The sequence below is a fragment of the Mirounga angustirostris genome, unplaced genomic scaffold (genome assembly GCF_029215605.1).
Source record: "Mirounga angustirostris isolate CCGP_5_RB_7025 unplaced genomic scaffold, mMirAng1.0.hap1 SCAF_3, whole genome shotgun sequence".
NCBI lineage: Eukaryota > Metazoa > Chordata > Mammalia > Carnivora > Phocidae > Mirounga > Mirounga angustirostris.
Window position 1 is genome coordinate 122,967,901 of NW_026991711.1, and position 23,739 is coordinate 122,991,639.

Below are 23,739 nucleotides of genomic sequence, written 5' to 3' on the forward strand. Positions count from 1 at the left end.
AAAATGAGATGATAAGTATCCCCTCCAGTTCTGTATTCTGAGTTTGTGTAGACTAAACGTTATTTCTTCCTAATATTTTTAAGTAAGCTCTATGCCCAACGTGGGACTTGAACTTATGACCCTGAGATTAAGAGTCATATGCTCTACTAGTTGTAACAGCCAGGTGCCCCTCTTCCTAAATTTTTTTGACAGAATTCACCAGTAAAGCCATCCGAGATTAGAGTCTTCTTTAACAGAAATTATCCAGTTTATCTATTACTTCTTGAGGGGCCTTTGGTAGTTTGTACTTCTCAAGGAATTTGTTCATTTCTTAAGTTTCCTAACTGTGAGCATAAAGATGTTTTGAAATGTTTCCTAGTTTTTAATTTTTATATATGTAGGATGTGTAATGACATCCCCTCTTTCACTTTTGACATTGGTAATTTGGGTTGTTCCTCTTTTCCTTAGTAAATCTAGCCAGAAGTGAGTCAGTTTTACTGATCTTAAAAAAATATTTTGCTATTCTTGATATTCTTTAATGTGTTCCTGTTTTCAACTTCATTGATTTCTCTTCTTATCTTTATTATTTTATTCCTTCTATTTGCTTTGACTTCATTTGCTATTCCTTTAAATTTCATTCTAACTGCTTTAGATGTATTCCACAATTTTTGTTATGTTGTAGTTTCATTTTCTTTTAATTAAAAATAATATATATATTTTTACTTCTACTTTAATCCATGAGTATTTAGACATTTGTTGCTTAATTCTGAAATATTTGGTAATTTTCCAGATAAGCTCCTGTTGATTTCTAGTTTATTTCCACTATGTTCAGAGAAAATACTCCGTGTACTTTAAACTTTTTTAAATGTATTAGGTTTGTTATATGACCCACATTATGGTTTATCTTGATTAACATTCTATATGTTCTTTAAAATAATGTATATTCTGTTGTAGTTAGCTGGAATGTTACGTAAATGTCAATTAAGTCAAGTGGGTTTAAAGTGTTTCTCAAATCTTACATATCCTTACTAATTTTTGGCCCACTTATTCTATCAGTTATGAGAGAGTAGTGTTGAAGTCAAAATATAATTATATACTTGTCTGTTTCCCTTTCAAGTTCTATCAATTGCTGTTTCATGCATTTGAAGCTCTAAGATTAAGTACATATGCATTTAAGATTATCACATCTTCTTGGTGAAGTGAGTCCTTTATCATAATGGAATATCCCCTGCAACATTCTACTTTCTGAAGTCTACTTTGTTATTAATCTAGTCACTCCAGCTTTCTTATGATCAGTGTTTCCATGGTATAACTTTTTCTCATACCTTTACTTTTATTCTATTCGTGTCTTTATAGTTAAAGTGCATCTCTTATATTGAAAGCGAGTTTCTTATAGCCAGTGTATAGCTAGAGCTATACTCTCAGTTTTTTAACTGGTGTATTTAAAGGACTCACATTTAATGTAATTATTGACATGGTTGAATTAAAATCTACCATTTTATTGGTTCCTTTCTATTTGTTCCACCTGTGTTTGGTGCACCTTTGCCATTTTATCATGTTTTTGGATTAAAAATTTTTATTTCATTTCATGTACTTTATTATATTCTTATTTGTGCATTTATAATTTAATATTTTAAGGGTTGTACTTGGTTGTACAATATGCATCTTTAATCATAGTGTAACTTCAAATCATACTATGATCCTTCACATATAATATAAAAAACTAAACAATTGTATATTCTCAATTCCTCCTTCCCATTCTTTGTGCTAAGGCTGTCATACATTTTATCTATACCTATGCTATACAATCAAAAAGCACTATTACTATTTTTGCTTTAGAAAGTCGATGATATTTCAGAGTGATTAAAGTTAAGGAAAATATATTTTATATTTATCTTCATTTTAGCCATTTCCAGAGATATGTATTTCTCTGTGTGCATTCAAGTCTATGATACTGTACACTTTCTGTCTGAAAACATTCTTTTAACATTTTTTGCTGTATAGGTCAAGAAGTAATGAATTCTCAGTTTTTATTTATTGAAAATGTCTTCATTTCACCTTTATTTTAAAAGATAACTTCAGGGGTGCTTGGGTGGCTCAATCAGTTAAGTGTCTGCCTTCAGCTCAGGTCATGATGTCAGGGTCCTGGGATGGAGTCCCACATCAGGCTCCCTGCGCAGCAGGGAGTCTGCTTCTGCCTCTCCTTTTGCCCCTCCCCCCACTTGTGCACTCTCTCTCTAATAAATAAATAAATACAATATTTTTTAAAAAGTAAAAGATAACTTCATGTGGTATGGAACACTGGATTGCTTTATCCTTGTGCACTTTAAAGTTGTCACTTTATTGTTTTTTTGTTTGCACAGTTTCTGTTGAGAAGTCTGCTGTAATTCTTAACTTTATTCCTCTGTAATAGGTCTATTCTATTTGGGCTGTCTTCAAGATTTACTCTTTTATCTGAATTTTATCAATTCATACATGATGTGTCTAACAGTGTGGGGTTTGGGGAAAGAGATATTTATCCTGCTTGGGCTTCTCTGAGCCTCTATGATTGGTAATTTGATGCCTTTCATTGTATTTGGAAAATTATTAACCAATATATCTCTTCAAATAGTTCTTCTATCCCATTCTGTCCCTTTTCCATCTAGGATTCCATTTACACATACGTTATACCACTTCATATTGTCTCACACCTTTTGGATGCTCTGTTTTGGGCCTTTTCACTCTTTCCTTTTTATTTCCTGACACCCCCCATTTTAGAGCAATGCTGGATAAAATATGCACTAAGGAATGACTTTCTAATACTGTAATTACACGATTATAAGGCCATTTCTATTGGTCTATCTTCAAGTTCATGATTCTTTCTTTGGCTGTGCTGAGTCTACTGATAAGCATATCAAGAGTATTCTTCATCTCATGCTTTCATATCTAGCATTTCCATTTGACATTTTCTTACATTCTCTTTCTGCTAAAATGCCACATATTTCGTGTGTATTTTCCACCTTTTCTACTACAGTTTTTAATCATGATTATTTTAAATTCTTATATGATAGTTCCAACATCTGCATCATAAATAAATCCTGAGTGCCCTGTCTCTTGCAAGTCATTTCCTTGATTATTTGTGTGTCTCATCATGTTTGGTTGATGTCAATATAATTACACAGCTGTTAAATGTAATCATACAATTATAAGGTCTTTACACTGGAGGTGTAAAGGAGGTGTCATGGGATAAAAAGGGAAGTGAAGTTGGCAAAATGAAGTGTTAAGTGTAAAGAGTGATGTATGAAATAGTACTATATTGACTCAAAATGAACATTAATTTAAGAAAAAATACATGTACGCTTAGAACAACTACTAAAAAATAATTAAAAGAGAGTGTTAAGAAATCAATAAAGGAAATGAAATGGAATACTCAAAAAAAGTGACTAGCCCAAAAAAAGGCAAAAAAAGGAGAAACAGAAACAATAAAAAGAGAGACAAATAGCAACATGGTAGGCATGAATCCATACCAATAATTACACTAAATGTTAATGACCTTACCACTGGAATTAAAGGCAGATATTATAATATAGTTAAAGGATAAAAATCAAGAACCAACTATATGCTATGTACAAAAATTTCACATCCAAGATAAAGACACAGATGGGGTGTAAGTAAAAGTATGGGAAAAACAAACATGCAAATATGAATTATAAAAAAGTTGGCATACTTACATAATTGCACAGAGTAGACATGAAGACAAAAGTATTACTGAGATGAAGTGGGATATTTCATAATAATTGGTCATTGCATCAAGAAGACATGACAACTGTAAATGTGTGTGTACCTAATAAGAGAGTTTCAAAATATATGAAATAAAAACTGACCGAACTAAAGGGAGAGAAAGGTAAATCCACAAGTACAGTTGGAGATTTTTAACAACCCTCTCAGTAAAAATATAGATGATGTGAACAATACTATCACAAACTTTACCTAGTTGGCGTTTACAAAGCAATACACTCAAAGTTAAAACTAATCTATGCTGGATAAAATATGCACTAAGGAATGACTGGGTAGAAACAGGAGGAAACTTACTGTGGTGATGCTTATTATTAACATCTTGAAAAGATTAAGGGAATGAATTTCTCAAAACACCATGAATGCACACATAAGGTTTGTGAATGTTGTTATATGTAATTGTTTCATGGAAAGAGAAAAATGTTAGCAAATATTGTACTTGTGTGATATGCATACTGAAGTATTTAGAGGGTAGTGTACTGATATTTGTAACTTATTTAGAAATACATAAAAATAATATGTATTTGATGAATAGAGGAATAGATAAATGGATATATATGTGATAAAACAAGCATAATGGTATGATCTAATTGGTGGATATATGGATGGATGTTAACTAAATTTCTTTCAATTCCAGTTGATAAAAAGTTTATTTTTTTATTATTATTATTAGTTTCAGGGATATAATTTAGTGATTCTTCAGTTGCATATAACACCTAGTGCTCACTACATCAAGTACCCTCCTTAGCTCATCACCCAATTACCCCATCCCACCAACCCCCTCCCCTCCACCAACCCTGTTTGTTTCCTATAGTTAAGAGTCTCCTATGGTTTGCCTCCCTCTCTGTTTTCATCTTATTTTATTTTTCCTTCCCTTTCCCTATGTTCATCTGTTTTGTTTCTTAAATTCCACATATGAGTGAAATCATATGGTATTTGTCTTTCTCTGACTGATGTAGTTTGCTTAGCATAATACCTTCTAGTTCCACCCACATCATTTCAAATGGCAATATTTCATAGTTTTTGATGGCTGAGTAATATTCCATTGTTAATATATACCACACCTTCTTTATCCATTCATCTGTTGATGGACATCTGGGCTCTTTCCATTGTTTGGCTATTGTGGACATTGCTGCTATAAACATTGGGGTGCAGGTGCCCTTTCAATTCATTATGTTCGTATCCTTTGGATAAATACCTACTAGTGCAATTGCTGGGTCATAGGGTAGTTCTATTTTCACCCTTTTGAGGAAACTCCATACTGCTTTCCAGAGTGGCTGCACCAGTTTTCATTCTCACCAACAGTGTAAGAGGGTTCCCCTTACTCCACATCTTTGCCAACATCTATTGTTTCCTGAGTTAATTTTAGCCATTCCGACTGGTGTGAAGTAGTCAATTGATGAAAAGTTTAATAAAATGTTTAGGCAAAACAAAAATGAAATGAATCTGAAATGAAATAAATCTTTTCCAGAAAATAAAAATGCATGAGAATTCATTGTCACAAGAACTGAACTAAGAAATGTTCTTCAAGCTAAAGGAAAAGGACAACACATGTAAATTCACATCTACACAGAGTAATGAAGAGCAATGAACAGAAATGATAAATAGGTGGGTAAATGCAAAATCTTACATTCATTTTTTAATTCATTTAAAGGTAATTAAGTATTTAAGCCAAAATAAGAACAATTTTTTTCAAGGCTATAAAATATTTAGAAGTAAAACATGTGAGATTAGGGGCGCCTGTGTGGCTCAGTCATTGGGCATCTGCCTTCGGCTCAGGGCATGGTCCCATGGTCCTGGGATCGAGCCCTGCATTGGGCTCCCTGCTCCGCGGGGGGCCTGCTTCTCCCTCTCCCACTCCCCCTGCTTGTATTCCCTCTCTCGCTGTGTCTCTCTCTGTCAAACAAATAAAATCTTTAAAAAAAAATGTGAGATTAATAACACAAATGACAAGAAGAGGAAGAATATGGTAATACAGTTCTCAGATTAAACTATGATAATTTAAAGTTGGATATTATAAAACTTATAACAATTACTAAAAGTAAGACAAAGAGATGTAGCTTATAAACCAATAGTGGAAATAATACAGAATAGTAACATTTTGTCACTTAAACCAGACAAAGGCAAAAAATAGAAAGAAATAAAGGGAAAGACATAAAAACAACAAGATGACAGATTTAAACACACCCATATTGATAAATACATTAAATGTATATGGTCTAAATTCTCCAGTTAAAAGACAAGTATGTAAGCCTGAATAAAAAAGCAGGACCTAACCATATGCTCTATACAAGAAGGCCAATTTAAATACATATTTTTATGTGTGTGTGTGTGTATACACACACACATAAGTATATATACATATGTATACATATATACATTACAAGTTTAGAATAAGAGGATGGGACGTCTATGATATGTAGGCACTGAGCAAAACAAAGTAGGAGTACCTATATTAAAAGAGATATACAAATATTAAGCATAAGAAAGCTGGGATGGCCATATTAATGTTAACTGAGCAAACTTTAAAACAAAGATTACCAGTGATAAAGAGAGACATGTCATAAGAATAAATAACACCAGGGGTAAAGTGGAAGATTTCCTAATGATAAACATGCATTAAGAGGACATAACAAGGGGTGCCTGGGTGGCTCAGCCATTAAGCGGCTGCCTTCAGCTCAGGTCATGATCCCAGAGTCCTGGGACAGAGCCCCGCATCGGGCTCCCTGCTCCGCGGGAAGCCTGCTTCTCCCTCTCCCACTATTCCTGCTTGTGTTCCTGCTCTCGCTAACTCTCTCTCTGTCAAATAAATAAATAAAATCTTTTTTTTAAAAAAAGGACATAACAATCTTAATGTACCCATTAACAAAATTTTCAAATACATGCAGCAAAAATCAGAAAAACTAAAAAGAGGAGTAGACAAATTCACATGTATGTGGGAGATATCAACAATCCTCTCTTGGTAATTGATAAAATAAGACAGAAAATCAGTAAAGATAAAGAAGCCTTGAATAACACTGTGAAACAACTTGACCTAAATAACATCTATAGAACACTCCACCCAACAACAGCAGAACATACATTATTTTCAAGAACATGTATTACATTTACCAGGTCAGACACAGGTTAGGCTCTAAAACAAATAGATAAATTCAGAAAAATTAAAATCATACAGATTATATTCTTTCACTCCCAGTGGATTTAAATTGGAAGTCAATAACAAAAAAACAACCTGAAAATTCCAAAAATATTTGGAAATTAAACAAGAGACATCTAAATAGCCCACAAGTCCCAGAAAATCATAAAGAAATCTAGAAAATATTCTGAATTCACTGAAAGTTAAAATACAACATAGCACAATTTATGGATAAGCTGAAGCAGTTGCCAAGAAGAAAACTTGAAGCTTTAAATGCCTATATTAGAAAAGAAGAAAGGTTGGGGCGCCTGGGTGGTTCAGTCATTAAGCATCTGCCTTCAGCTCAGGTCATGATCCCAGGGTCCTGGGATCGAGCCCCACATCGGGTTCCCTGCTCCGCGGGAAGCCTGCTTCTCCCTCTTCCACTCCCCCTGCTTGTGTTCCCTCTCTCGCTGTGTCTCTCTCTGTCAAATAAATAAATAAAATCTTAAAAAAAAAAAAAAAAAAGAAAAGAAGAAAGGTCTTAAATGAATGATTTAAGAAAAGGTCATCAAACTATGACCCATTGGTTGGCCCATTTGTAAATAAAGCAACACCTATTTGTTTATGTATTGTCTATGGTTGATTTTATATGAAAATGGCTGAATCAGATAATTGCAAAAGAGACTCTTTGGCCCACCAGCCTAAAATATGTATTATCTGATCCTTTAAGAAAAAGTTTGCCCACTGTTGATCTAAAGTATCAACTTAAGAAGTTAGAATAAAAAAGAATAAATCAAACTCAAAGTAAGTACAAGAAGGAAATATAAAGAGTAGGAAACAACTAAAGAAAAAAAACCCTGAAAATCAATAAAACCAAAAGCTATTTACTGGAAAGAATTCAATAAAACTGATAAACTTCCAACTACACCAATCAAGGTAAAAAGAAAGAAAATTCAAATTCCCAATGTCAGGGATATAAGAGGAGACAGCACTATAAATCCTACAAATATTAAAAACATAACAAAGAAATATTAGGAAAAACTTTATGATAATGGCAATATAAAAAGCAGAGTTCAGTAAAAACAGTTCTAAAAGAGCATCTTCATCTTGATTTGGCACAATAAATCTCATTCTTTTAGGGAAGTCCATTTGTCTTAATGAAGTCAACTTTCTTCTCCGTGCAAAAAGTAATACCTTTTAATATAGTTAATTTACAGCTAGAGAACAGCTATAGGAAAAAAATAAAAAAAGAAAGAGAGGTTCATTTAATTACACATTTATTATCCTGTAAGAAATGTTCTGCTAATCATATATTTATTCTTTATTTAGTGTTTCAAATTTACAATGTATTATCTATTTCCTGGAAATATATACTACAGATTATAGGTGGAATTTGAGTGAGAACAAAGTCTCACTTTGATTATTAGAGCAGGCAAACATTCACGGAGCAGATCTTTACTCTTGAAGAGCAATAATGGTGATGGAGAGAAGAAATAGACACACTTTTAAGGGAGCAGGCCAGAAAAATGTCATCAGATAAAATTATGAAATGTGATGCGTTAATACTCTTTAATATATTTTGGCTCTGTTTTAAAACAATCTGGTTCCTTAAAGCTGTGTTAATCTGGATTACCACCCTCTGAGTTAACATCTCTTGGATAAGCATGCATTTATGAAACTAAACATTTAGCATTAAAATGCTCATTGTCTGGACCATAATGGGTTAGATTTATTTCTAATCCTGTTTTTGACCATGGAGTACTTATTTCAGTCAATCATGGCGTTAAACGAAAAATTTATTTATTTATTTTTTAAGATTTTATTTATTCATTTATTTGAGAGAGGGAGAGAGAGAGAGCGAGCACATGAGAGGGGTTAGGGTCAGAGGGAGAAGCAGACTCCCTGCCGAGCAGGGAGCCTGATGCGGGACTCGATCCCGGGACTCCAGGATCATGACCTGAGCCGAAGGCAGTCGCTTAACCAACTGAGCCACCCAGGCGCCCTAAACGAAAAATTTAAAAGGAACTCAATCAACATACAGAGATACGGCATCTTTCTCAATCATTGTACCTTATCATGAGATAAGGATGATAAAACAAATTAGAAGAAAATATATGTGTCTCACTTTCAAAACTAAAGCATCCTAATCATTTTCTTGATGTGAAAAGTTTAATGAAAAAGTAGATTGATCTAATTTGGGATCCTTAAGTCACTGGCAAATTTAAATTGTTTTAAAAAATAATAAGCCAAGCTCTTGAATCATACTGAATGATTCACCCATGAATTCTTGAGGGGATTAATTTAAAACAGTTCCAAAGAAACAGTATATTCACATACCTACTCCAAAACACAGAAGAGAACAACAGAAAAGGGAAATTATTCTGGAAGACAAAAAGTAAAGAATGAGGACAGGGCAGAACCTTATGATTCTTGTTGGCCAATCAGAGCAAGTGAATGCAAGAGCCACATGATAAGGCAAGGGAGCATCCCCTCAGAAATAGGGGTGTTGGCTTCTCCAATGGAAATAAAGTCTTCATGCCTGTTTCATACTCCTCCTCACCTCCTCCCTCCCTTTTACTTTTTACTGGATTCCTAAGTGTGAGGAGTAGTGGTTTTACTGTCCCCATTCCAGGGAACCAAGAGGCCCACGTGCTTTAGGGATGCAGCTTTCAAAGAATGTGAAAGGCACCGGGTTCATGACCACAGTCCCGTCTTCTATAGAGGTAACAATTGTGGGAAGAGCAGGACCTGCTTCCTCGTAGGAAAAAAACAACCACCTCTGTCCACAGACTCTCCACCTTTTCCTCACTGAGTGGTAGCCCCTGACATTATTGTTTGAAATTTGTCAGAGCTACCATGAAGGCTGGACTAATGTGAGGTAATGGAGAAAGAGGCCCCCCGCTCCGCCATCCTGGCTTCCCTTGGCAGGCATCACACAGCCTTTCAATCAGTGTCAGGATCCAGGATTCTGAGGTATCACAGCCTCCTCCCCTTTATCCTTAGGCTGTTTAGTTGTTACACATTTTGAAAAGAGGAGTAGGTTAGAGTTTTGCCATGCAATTTGGGGACAAAGTACCATGCACGTAACCAAAAGAACAGTTACTTTGCTTTAGTTTGCTTCTCTTGTCTGGATGTCCCTGAATGACTTCTCTTGGGCTGGAGAGAGGCACAGCTGGGACAGGCCAGTATTTAGGGATTCCTACTTCTCCTAGGAAAAGTGGAAATTCTGTATCCCTTCTAAATATATCCCTTTATTATCCCAGTTTCTTAAACAATGTAAGGATAAAACTTGAGATCTGATAATCGGCTGTGAAAAATTTAAAATAGAGAAGGCCAAAGCCATGAAAAATCCAGAGGTGGCTTCACAGATATGTGGTAAGGAATAATACACAGTACACTCTTTGTGCTTAGAATTGTTCCTTTTTTTCCCTGTTTGGTTCTGTTTTCCATTTATATTTAGAAATTAACTCTCTTATTTTATTAGTTCAAATAAACTCTTTATATACATGTGAACATATCCGTTTGAGCTTGTTAATGACCCATGCATAGAGTTGTTCATTTATAGGTCACTGTCCACTACAAATCTCAAAATGAAGCCAGTACTAATTATTTGGTAGCTGGTCAAGACTCAGCTAAGAGCAGGAACTAAACAGTGCATAGTTGAAATTAATGCATCCTTGCTCGTTTCCCAAAGGACTTGCAATCACTCTCTTAGGAACCTGCTCTAAAATCTCAATCTGCCTCAGATGAATAGGACCTGTGACGCATACCGCCTCCCTGGCTCTGACTCTCTCCATTCTCTACTCCCCTTAACCTTCTCTTTTTACAAGAAGACATACAAGTACTGCCAAGAAAAATACAACGAACTGCATCTTGGCTACTGCCTGGAAGCATTTCCCCTAAAAGAGAAACTTAGGAATGCTTATTTCAAAGACAAATACTCTAAAAACACATTTGAAAATAACAGTCACATTCAGAAGAAGATAGTAAATTTGGGCAAAACCAACCGCTTTCACCTACCAATCATTTCCAGGGAGTCTAGAGAGTTCTAACCTTTTTCACAACCCTTTCATGTCAAGAACCCATGTAAGATTAGGAAAGGCTGTCCCTCTGCATCCACCGGGAAATGGTGGAGCCACACAACGCGTGGCTGAAGTGCTGGAAGTGACTCCTCAGAGATGCATACGGGGACGGTGGCAGGGCTAGAATACAAGTGGTAAGAGACAAGGACTAGAAAAGAGGTCTATGCTTCTCTTTCTAATCTAAGAGCTGGGCATACGGGCAACAGGAGTAGTTTAGCTCATCACAATAGCTCCTTCCTGTGGGGTTGCCAAGTAAAAGTACAGAACACCCAGTTAAATCGGAATCAAACACCAATTAATTTGACTCTCGATTTTTTAGCGTTGGTCTAGACTTGTGCCCTGAACCCTAGGCCCCAAACAACAAATTGCTTACTTGGTATCTCCACTTTAGTGTGTATTAGGCATTTTAAGCTCTCCACACGGAAACTGAGCTCCTGCTCTGGGCCACCAGCCCCACCCCTGCCCAGGGCAGGACCTGCTCCTCCTGTGGTCGGTCATCAGCCTGACCCCACATAAGGGTACTATTTCTTCACTGCTCGAATCAAATTTGGTATCATCCCCTATTCCTCTCTCACACCTTACATTTATGTATATAGGATCATAGCAAATCAGAGGAACTCTATTTGATACTTCTGTAAACTTGAGGCTAGATAACAGGTTGGGGCACTACAGTTGATGAAGAAATATGCTCCCAAGAACTTCTGCACAGAGCTTCTCCTGGTCCAGAGAAGTCTCTTTCTTGGCCATTTTTACCTCTTGTCACATGTGTTTCAACCAACCAATAAATGACCCTGCTTAAAGAAGGGCAAATGTGGCAACATCTTCAGCAATTGTACACTCAACCAGCCCAAAGCTTTCACTTTCACTTCCAGCACACCTTAAAATGCGCAGTGAAAACATCTCCCTATCTGAAACCCCCACCCTGGTTATTAAATGAAATGGTTACCTTTTCACTTTTAGAGCAACAGCTTCTAGCTTTCTGGGCTCTTTTTTTTTTTTTTTTTTTAAGATTTTATTTATTTCTTTGAGAGAGAGCACAAGCAAGTAGAGCTGTAAAGGGAGAGGAAGAAGAAGGCTCCTCGCTCAGCAGAGAGCCCAACCCTGGGTTCGGGGAGGGGGGCTCAATCCCAGGACCCTGGGATCATGAGCTGAGTTAAAGGTAGACACTTAACCAACTGAGCCGCCCAGACATCCCCCGGACTCTTTTTTTTTTTTTTTTTAGCTTTCCAGCCTAATTTTTTAGCCAACCCAGACCAGTAAGTATTTTCTCATTTTTTTTCCATCAGCGGTTACCCTCTGAGATTCTCATCAAGGAGCACTGGTTTTCTACTCTACTGCTAATGCATGACATGCCGTAGGTGACAGAGATGCTGGGGAATAACAGTCAAAGCAAAAATGGATTATTGGTTTATCAATGTCTTCAGATATTTAAAGTCCTAGGCCTGGTGCTCAGCAGAGTCAAATTGGAAGGTGGTGTTTTCTGTCACCCAGCTATGTCATAGTGTCAGCAGAGACTTCTCCTACATTTCCAAAACTGACCATTATGATGAACAATGTAATTTATAAAAGTGACTAGATAAAAAATGATATAGGTAACCACGTAAGAAAAATAATTTAAAAGATGAAATAAAGAAATAAACTACCTTGACTCCCTCTACCAAATAATCAAAGATGGTTATAAAAGTTAAGATTCAAAAAAGTAGACAGCAATAGACATTGTTTCTGTGGGACACAAAGAGGGATAAAGTTCTTAAAAGAGATTTGAAAGTGATTGCATTTGACATAGAAAAGTTTATTGTAGAAGTTCAATTTGGTAAGTACTTCTCTACTATATTGACACATTATCTCCATATCAGTCATTTTTCATAGCCTTCATATTTTGAGGGAAAAATCAAATCTGAATGGATGATCTATTTTTTTTTCTTTTTTGTACATTTCAACGTCAAAAGTTTCCATGCTTTTCAAAGAACATAGCCTGGCATGTTTTCCTATACTGCTATGCCCAGGGTCTCTGAAATTTTCTGAAGATTCTGACATATAACAAAATATAACTTTCAAGCTAGATAAAAAATAATTGAGTATTTTTTTAAATGTCTGCAGCAAAGTTATTAGCTCCCTAAAATAAAAAGGGTTGTACGGACAGCCTGTGGAGGTAACTTCACGGGTGCCTAGTCAAAACTGTGATACCTAGAAGGCTGTTTAATTCTTTTTTTTTTTTTAATTCTATTAAATTCATCAAGACTACTTTGAGTATTCTGAGTTAGTGGAGTTTCCGCTCATTTCTTATAAAGACCTTCCCATTGTCAGTTTTCTTCCCACTGATGAGTTTACTAACTCTGAATGCAAATATGTCACTTTATCCCATCATCCTCTGGACAGTCTCTGAGTAATGGCTTTCCTAAAAGGCTGTGCTTTTCCTAAGATAACTGAAATGCTTTAATCCTCATATTGCATTAATTACTTCCAATAATCAATTTGCATTTGAATATTGTATTTAGTGATTCTCTCAGGCCATCCGAAACACGAAATCTGCACATGACAGCAATCTTACTATTCAAAACATTCCCCTGCACATGTCACTAAAAGGAAAACTACCCACCCTGAAGTATAGCTATTAATGTCAAACAGATTGTCATCTGGGAAAACAAAAATGCATAAAAATCAGCTTCGGACAAAGTATGGCTCTAGGGAAAAACACCAGGTTTTTGTGTGCAAATGTCTTAAATGTCTGATTGAAACGGTTAAAGAATGAGTTAGCAAGGAATCTGCTGCTGTTCTCCATATCGCAAAATAATGTTATAACGAAAACAGTTTCAGAGCTAAAGGGTTTTTCATCATAGCACACTATGATTTTACCGAAGATGCATTTGCCCCAGTTTCTAGTAAACATTATAAGAAATGTTTGGTTTCCAGCTTGGGCCGAGGGCTCTATTTAGCCTATCAAGGCACAGACCTGTTAAAAACGCTGGGGCGCTTGCCAGAATTTTTTTTCCCTGCAACTCTTAGTAAAGATCGTACCTCGAAAGCAATGTGCGTTGCAAACCACGCAGATTTAAGCTCCCTCTCCCGCCTACACAGCTTGGCATCAGCGGCTTCTGAGATATCCCTCGCCTTCTAAAACTCAGACCGAATCGCCACCACCACGGCCCACCTTTCCACCACCACCATGCCACAATCTTTACTCAGCTCTCCCGAGCCCAGTACAGAGCGCGCCCGAAGCCCCTGCAGAGTGAACTCGTGGTGCCACTCAACGCCCCAGCCCTGCGCACAACCACAAACACACTCTCCTACTCCCTCCGCTGCAAACTGCCCCCCAATTTGACACCCACCTCACCCCTATTACCCATTACCCCCCCCCCACGTCCCTGTCGCTTTTTCTCTCCTCCTGGTGGCTTCGTCCCCAACACACCTGTCTAATCCTATGGCTGCCAGACCTCAGGTGCCCACGCTGCGCCCTATCCCGCGCCCGATCAATCCAACTGGCGCTTCCCACTCCGCCCAGTGGAAAGTCAGTGTGCTCGCAGCACCTTCTACCCCACCCGCGTGCCCACCCGCAGACCGCCCCCGACTCCCACCCTCGTCTGCGCTGGAAAAGGAGCGCCCGTCGTACCTGTCGAGAGCGCGGCGGCGGTGGCAAGCAGCAGGAGAGCCTGGCGGAGCGCCGCGCACAGCGCTCGGGTCATGGCCACCAGGCGGCCGCGCCGAGGCTGCGAGGTCCCAGAGCGGAGCTAGGCGGTCGGGACAGCGCGGGCCGCTTTGAAGTTCCCGGGGCGCGGGAGGGAAGCACAGCCCCGTCACCCTTTTGAAGAGCGCGGCCGGCTCTAATCCATGCGGGCGCCCCCGTCCTGTGCTTTCCCCATCCTTCGCCCCCCGCGGCTGGCGGTGCGCGGCGCTCCTGCCACCGGCCCCAGCAGCCGGCTGAAAGGGGGGGCTGGGGGTGGGGGGGCGGACAGAGCCCGCCCCCGCCGCGCCTCCGCGCCTCCGCCCCCTGCGCCCTCTCGCAGCCGCCGGGGGCTGGCGCTGCCGGCCAGGCGGGCAAAGGCGGCCCAAAGACCAGGCAGTGAGACTGCCCAGAGCTGGGGGCAAGAGAGGGGGTTGGGTAGCGCGGAACCCCCAAGACCCGAAAGCTGGGAAAAGGGTCGAGACGCGAGGGAAAGCCCCACGGAGGCTTTAGGAAGACTTAAACCCTGCCGCAATTGCTTCCTGGTGGTCGCTCTACAGTCTCCTACAGAAGATCCACTCGTCCATATCTCTTGACATTCGTTTGTAGTCCAGTGGCCTAAAGATTTTCTAACTAGAGTGAGCCTTGTTACAACCCCAGGTAGTCCTGCGGAGCTCGTCCCACCACCATGTCCTCGCTGTGCACGCGTCTGTGGAAGGGCGCCCTCTCTGTTCAGCCCTGGAAATAACCAATTCCCCGACTGTCTTGTCTACCGATAGTTGTCAACTTTCTTACCTGATGCCTTCCAGCGAGCCCCCTGAACAACACACAAAGCCCAAAAGCCACTATTGGTATTATTGCCACTCTTAGGGGGCTCCTTGAAAATCGATTATCATATAAATTAATTGCTTGAGAGTAAGAGGTATTACTGGCTTCCTCACCCACCTCAGCTCTAAATAGAGTGTCCTTTCTAAGGTCTATGAAAGTCCTATGGTGAAATAATGTATATAATTGATTTCACCATCAAAAGATCACAGTAGTGGGGTAGGATGTTTGTTGGATTTGGTGACAGTCCTGAGGGTCTCACCCTCACCATCACCACCTTGGATGAATCAAAACATTCCTAAGAGTAGAAAGACTTTGTTCTAATTTTATTCTGGATCCAAGCAAACAACAACAAAAAAATGGAAATGTGGGACAAGACTGAGCCCTTTCAGACACCCACAAAACAGATGCTTTAAAAAAAAAGACAAGAAAATGCTAGGACACATTATATTTTGGCTGACTTGGTTGGCTCATTATTTGATAACTGAACCCTAGATTGTGATCTACCATTGGATCATGAGATTTGGAGCTGAAAGAGCAGGATTTAGTGTCTGTGCCTGCTTACTCAAAAGTAAATGGAACTTCATCCCTCCCTATTTCTCGGAACCATGACTGGGATTTAAAGAAGTGACTGTGAAAGCACTGTTAAACCATCAGGTATTATACTAATGTCAGGTATTTACTTTTAATACTTATTTTGTCTCTTGAATACAGTAAGCAACATCCTTGCACGTCAGAAAGCTGTTATTTTCTAAAAAAAAAAAAAAAAAAAAAAAAAGCAAGATTGTTACCCAAGAAGTCTAATGTTGAATGACTTTAATATTCTAAACAAACCCAGCACTGTCCCCTGAGTCTAATGGTGCGCTGTCCACTATGGTATCCACCAGCTACATTCTGTGGTACCACTAGCCACGTGTCGGTAGTGAGCACTTGAAATGTGTCTAATCCAAACTGACATGTGCTATAAGTATCAAATACATGCTGGATCTCAAAGACTTAGTACAAAATCGAATGTAAAATGTATCATTAATAACTTTTATATTGTTTATGTCGAAATGATAATCTTTTGGAAGTATTGGGCTAAATATATTACTAAAGTTAATTTCACTGATTTCTTTTCACTTTTTAACATGCCTACTAAAAATATTTAAATTACATATGGCTTGCATTATATGTCTATTGGGCAGTGCTGGTCTAATGAATCCTCATCAAATGGCAAGGATCATCACCATCACCTTGGTCTTAGGCACAGTATAAAAAAAAATGAGTTGTTGGGTGCCTTGCCAGTCAACATATGGCCAGCCAATAAAGGAATCAGGATTTTTGAATTCTTGGCCCAAAGTTCTGACATACACACCAAAAAAAAAGGTTAGTATGTCAAAAGCTAAGGACGTAATTTGTAGAAGTATTTTAAACTTCATCTTCAAATACCATTTCCTTCTGTCCTCTTGTGCATGTTTTTCTTCCAACATCAATACTATAGAAGCTTTGAAGTAAGGAGTTAGTCATTCTAAATGTATTGAACCCCAATGGCTGGCAAAGTATTTTCTTAGGTAATTATAAATATTTCTGGTATGCTTGACTTTTTAACACCACCTTCGTGGCAACCAAGAAAAGAACTTAATCCTCATAATGTGTCCCAATTTTTACTTAAAAGAGTATACTTTATTCACACACACACACACACACACACCCCTAGAGAAATTAATCCAGTCTTAATCTAATACATTTTTTAAAAGATTTTATTTATTTATTTGACAGAGAGAGACACAGCGAGAGAGGGAACACAAGCAGGGGGAGTGGGATAGGGAGAAGCAGGCTCCCCACTGAGCAGGGAGCTTGATGTGGGGCTCGATCCCAGGACCCTGGGACCCTTTGGACCTGAGCCAAAGGCAGACGCTTAATGACTGAGCCACCCAGGCGCCCAATCTAATACATTTTTGTATGAACTATTATTAAGAAAATATTCTTTGGAGCATATTGAGTGACTCCTGTCATTTAATATAAGCAACACAATGCATTGTTGAAGATATGATATAATATAACACATCTTTTACATATTTTGTATATAACAGAAAAAATTCATGTGTGAGGCTTTTTTATTCACTGGAAAGAATTTATATGTAAATGTATTTCTCAGGATTTAACCTCCCCCCCCACCCTTAATCATCTATTTGTACATATTCATTACCATAGCAACATTACATCATGACTCCTGGATTCTCATAATCAAAAGAAAACAACAGCAATAATCAAGGAGTTCATAACCCCCCAGCGAAATAGACTTTGGTTGAATAACTCTTACATAACCAAGGGGAAAAAAGTATAGGAACTTTAAATTGTAACGACTTGATACATTTGCACACTAACATTCCAAATTAATAAGGCAAACAAATGTGTATAATAATTGAACTTTGAAAATGACTACTTGTTGGTATGGTTGTTTGGGATTTTTTTTATCATACATGTTTCTTTTTTTGTTATCTTTTCTAGAATCTCCAATGCCATGCATCTTAATTTTTCATTTCATCTTGGAACATGAACTTATCATGGAATGAGCATATGGTGAGGAGGCATACTACGATAATTTGCTATATACTATCAAGGTCTAATCTGTTCTCATTTTACTGCATTTTTCTTTCCCTAAACTCATATTCTCCCTCAAGGAGCCTATGACACACTCATTTCCACTCATCTCATTTTGTAATCCCAGAAATCTTTCTATTAGGGGACCCCGGCTTCACTTCTATTCTCGTCCTTCTCCTTTTGATTGTTCATTCCATTCCATGAGAATAGTCATGGGCTTTAGGACCTTTATTAAGGTTCTACAGTATGTACCTTCAATCCGTCTACCTCATGGGACAGCTCAGGTCTCATAAAGAAGAAAAATAATGGCATCTCTGTAGACATGATAATGGGGCATCAAACAGTTTCTTTGCTCCACTGTCACTGCTAAAAGCTTAAAGTCTTTAAGTACTTACATTATCTGTTTTCACCACCTTCCAAAATGGCTGCACCCGTTCCCCGATTTTCCATATCCCTCTAGTACTATTCAGTGGTCTTTCCACATAACTCACACTTTGTCTCAGTTTTCCCGTCCACTGACCAACGTCAGTGTGCTGGGCTGATTAGCTGCATTTGATACAGGCTCTGTCTGTAAAATACAGTTCAGAGTTTCAGTTCCAAGTAAGCGGGCCACTACTACCTGGCACATTTCCTTAGAAAGGGCCCCTATAATTATACTGTACCAGAGTGAGGTGACAAGGAGTTGAGAGAGTTCTAGGACTCAGTACAAATCCATCCCTTCCTGAGTAAATAACTAAAAAAAAAAAAAAAAAAACACAGTTATTTCAATACCAGCCAAATCAACATTGGCGTCCTGATGACCTTGACTCAAGCAAAAGAGTAGTCTAAAGCTGCTGTGTTGAAGGTGATAACCACTAACCCCTTGTGGCTCTCGAGTACCTGAAATATGACTAGTCTGATCTCATAGGTACTGTGAGTGTAAGATATACACAAGATTTCAAAGTCTTAATACCCCAAAAAGTCTCGCTAATTTTTAAATTTAATTATACATTGACATGATAATATTTTGGATATATTGGGTTAAATGAAATATATTATTAAAATCAATTTCACCCCTTTTGCCTTTGAATGCAGCTAGTAGGAAATTTAAAATTATGTATATGGCTTTCATCCTATTTTTATTAGACAGGGTTTACCTCATGAATCGTCATCAGATGTCAAGGAACTGTCATTTTTCCTGCACTTAAAATGGTAGGAGAAACAAGACCTTTCTTCCAAACACATAGTTCCAATACCAGTTATCTTTTACTCCTTTCATTTCTTCAACAATGACCCACATTCAGTCAATAATAAAATCACATGTATTTTTCTTTTGTATTGTCCATTGTCATTCACACTGCTATTTCCAAAGTTCAAGCCCCTAGCATCTTCATTACTTGAGTTGTTATAATTACCAAGTAAATTGCCTCCACAACTTCATGTTATCCCCATCATAATGTATTCTCAAGACTGCCATCAGAATAGCTTTCTATTAACATGATTCTGATTATGTTTTCCCCTGCCCTCAAATCTTTAATAATCACCCTTGCACATAGAATCAAGGCTAAATTCTCTAGTCTGCTGGTTCTCAGACATTTTGATATGATCCTTTTATACTTCAAAAATTCTGAGGACCCCAGAGAGCTTATGTTTAAGTGGGTTATAACTATAACATTTATCATATTAGAAATTTAAATTGAGAAATTTTTAAAACACAGGCGTACCCAAGTACACATTCCATTAGCCTTCAAAGCAATGACATCATTACACATCTTGTAACTTCTGGAAAATTCCATTGTACCTTTGTGCCAGAATGATATTGGAAAAGACAAATTACATCTTAGCATTACTTATAGACATAGTTTTCACCTTGTGACCCCCCCAAAATTGTCTTGAGCACCACCCAGGTCTCCCTGAACCATACCTTGAGACCTACTGCACTAGCTCATTTCCCTATACTCTCCCTTGGTGAGCTAATCCTTTCCCATGACTTCAATGTTTATTTCTGTGTTTTGTGCTCAAGACTCCCAAGTTGTTGTCTCTAGCCTTGATCTTGCTCATAAACACCAGATTTGTATATCCTACTGTCATCTCTACCTATATAGTCCAATGATGGTCAAAACTGACATATGTAAAACAGAAGCAGCTCCCAAACCTACTCGTCCTTCATACTTATCTCAGTAATTGTCACCACTCGAGCCAGATACCTTGGTTTTTTCCCTTATCTCTCCCCTCTCTCTCTTCCTTCATAGCCAATTAATCAGTAGTTTCTATGGATTTTAACTCTTATAAAAATCTCTCAATTTTTTTTCACTTCTTTCCACTTCACTGCCACCATCCTACTTCAGATCAACCATCTTCTTTTACTTGAAATGTCAAAAAAAGCCTCCTAACTGATCGCCCTTCCTTGAGGTTCACTCTTCTCTAATCTATTCCCACTGACCCTTCAGCCAGAGGGATCTTTTTATAGCACAGATGTGATCATAGCACTGAAAGCTATCTAAGACATATTGCCATTTCTAACACCAACAATTCTAACACTGGCATTCAAAATCAGCCTAACTCATAATAAGCACTCAATAAATACTTGCTGAATGAATGAGTAAATGACATTTAAATCCTCAACTGTATTGTCCCAAACCTGCTTTTCCAAGTGTCTGTCTATCTTCCCCTTTGCTCCCCTCACACTGACACTATATTTGTTGAATAAATGAGTTAGCTGAACAACAGCAGCATTTTTACAATGAAAGATTTACTCCCTTTGTATTCACATTGCTAAACTAGAGACAGTGATTTGGGTAAAGTACAGATAATGAGAGTGAATGCCAAACCTGAGAGTGAGTAAACCTTAAAAGGGACCAAAGAGTGCTCATTAAAGACTCTCTGGCTTGTGGGCTAAGTCATCCCAGCAAAAGAAACTTGGTCAAAGCTTTTAGTTGCAAACAAAGAAGCCTACCTTAATAAGTTTAAGCAGGAATTAAGCTTATTAAAGAATATTAAGTAGCTCATATCTTCTCTAGAGAAGTCCATGTAGGGGCACCTGGGCGGCTCAGTCAGTTAAGGGTCTGCTTTTGGCTCAGGTCATGATCTCCAGGTCCTGAGATGAAGCCCTGTGATTGTTTCCCTGATCAACGGGGAGTCTGCCTGCTTCTCCCTCTGCCTCTACCCTTCCCCACCACTGTGCTCTCTCTTTGTGTCTCTTTCTCTCAAATAAATAAACAAAATCAGAAGAAAGAAAGAAAGAAAGAAAGAAAGAAAAGAAAAGAAAAGAAAAGAAAAGAAAAGAAAAGAAAAGAAAAGAAAAGAAAAGAAAAAGAAAGAAAGAGAAAGAAAGAAAGAAAAGTCCATGAACCAGGCTTGGAAGTTACATGGCCAGGGACAACAAGCCCATCCTGCCACAGACCTGGCCTCAGAGATGCTCTGCCCCATTCCTCCACTAAGCACAGATTACATTTTGCACCATTAACACCCTGAGGCTGGACGGTGGATGATTCAGCTAAAGCCTTTCCAACTGCTACATCTGGACACTAGCTGCAGTTTTCTTCACCCTAACTAGAGTTTCAGGGGAGACTTGGGACCCGAGCATCAGGCTTTTATAGAGGGATAAGGGTTCATAAAGTAGGGAATTCCCCCCAAATTGGATGAATGCTGGAAGGTGCTAGTGGTCCAAAAGGAATGACAAGCTGGGATCTGGAAACCCAGGGTTCTAGTCTCACTTTTCCAGAATTTCGGCAAGTTACTTAATCTTTCCAAAGTTAGAATCAGAAATTGAGGTTTTTCCTGTAAGCCTTATGTAGCCACAGTTTTACCACATTATATAATCTTCAACTATAAAATGAGAAAAATACCTCCAAGGTTTATTTAGACTATTATGCAAATATAAAGTGGTAATAATATTGTTATCACAAAATAGACACAATATTTTCCCCGGCATAGAACTACTGACAGTAAGATAAGATCATGTGGAGTCTTTTTGAATTTCCAAAAAAGTTGGACAAACACAGGAACAGATTTATAATCACTTGTGTGAGAAAGAAAAGAGTAGAATACTCATATGTAACTTAAAAAATCACAAGTTACATTGTTGCTAAAATTCTTTGAAAAATACTCGATCTTTTTTTACCTTTTCTGTTTTAATGGTAAATGAAATTTATGTACAAATGTTGGTTGACATGAGTGACCTGTTTCCAAATTTAAGGGACTGTGTATTTGTATTTGTTCCTATTTGCCTGTTTCTTTGTCTGGCAGGGAGTTGGTTTTCCATGTTTTTCAAAACAAAATGTAAGACATAAAATACAAAAAATCCAAAAAAGATTGCAAAAAAAGATTGCAAATGACAAAAGCTCTACCAAAATATATATATATACACATATATCAAAAAGAATCACTTTCTATTCCCTTGGACTAAGCCACTTATCCCTAAACTCAGAAATGAGGGCTTCTTCTAGAACCTAATAGGAAAAAAAACTGAAAAGAACAAGGATGGAAAGCACTGCTGTCTGAAACTCCAGAGGTGCAAGTATGAGACTAAGGAGAAGGATGGTGGGCCATCTCAATAAAACCCAACAGGAAATAGTGTTTGGATCCTAACTCTGCTTCCTGTTGGATTTTCTATGTGACCCAATAACTTATACAATTCTGTTGCCAAAATAGGGTACTTGCCTTGTGGTAAGGTCCGCTAAATGTGTCTCTGCTCTTAGAAGTTCATAAGCCATTACCAACCCACCTATTTCCTTTGAGATGACTCTTACATTAAGACCTGTAACCATACAGCAAACCATGACATTTTGGTTGGTGGGGTACATTATTTTCTTGGTATTCCCTTCCTCCTATTGTGTAGAAATGTAAAATGCACTGATACCTCTATTTATGCATTCTCTGGGAGTCAGATTCTTCCTAAGAAACCTGCTGGGATTGGGGAAAAAGTCACCCAGTACTTGGCCTATTACTCAAAACCAAGTTGGCTCACAGCTTATCACTTTCCCTGTAGAACAAAAGGACTCAGAGCAGGGCCTGTTACCTAGATCTAATTGAAAGTAAATATGCCTCACTCCAAGAAAAAAGGCAAACTAACCCAGCTTTCCTTTGATATTTCTAGCCTCTCTTATTTCCTTCTTCCCTGTACAAAAGGATCTTATCTTATTTCTGGCCCATTCCTCCCATTCAATCAAGAAATGCTATGGAATCATATGTTTATTGATTGATACGTTGTATTTCAGAATGAACAAAATTCTATCAGTCTACCACTATAGCTGAGTATTTGTATATTGTGCCCTTAAGCTTTTTTTTTTGAAGAGAAAATTTTTTCTTCAATGACTTTCAAAGAACAGCAACCTAATTAGGGAGAAATCTGAGGGCTATGGAGAAACTTGAAATGTTAATGTACAGAAGATTCTAAAGATATTCCTCTAAGGAAACCAGAATCTTACTCAATAAATCAAGCCTAATATCTTCTGTGATTTCAATGGAGAGAATATTGTCAGGTGGGGAAGAGGTAAATGGACAGATATCTAATAATCAATGCTGCCACCACCACATGGTCCCAGAGAGTGAGGACATGAGGGAGGCAAGTAGAAGAAAATGTTCACCTGTAATACTCTGGCTCAAATGTGGAACACAACTTTTCTCTAATTTCTAGTACTAGAGTTGACAGGAATGGAGCATTTAAATAAACTCCACTTAAAGCTCAGATATAATAAAAAGGGAAACAAACCAGATAAAAACAAAACCATACA

At 38.0% G+C, this 23,739-nt stretch overlaps 1 protein-coding gene across 2 annotated transcripts in view; it reads right to left on the reverse strand.

The window, feature by feature from the left end:
- ACVR1C (activin A receptor type 1C) overlaps window positions 1-14,855 on the reverse strand; it is an 80,597-nt gene extending 65,742 nt beyond the window's left edge. Inside the window, exon 1 of one of the 2 annotated variants that reach the window (XM_045868827.3) lies at window positions 14,564-14,855. In XM_045868827.3, the coding sequence (XP_045724783.1) occupies window positions 14,564-14,636 (73 nt within the window). In that variant the 5' untranslated portion in view covers window positions 14,637-14,855. The remainder of the gene's footprint in view (window positions 1-14,563) is intronic. The other variant, XM_045868826.3, reaches the window with a different exon arrangement.
- Window positions 14,856-23,739: the final 8,884 nt, after the last annotated feature.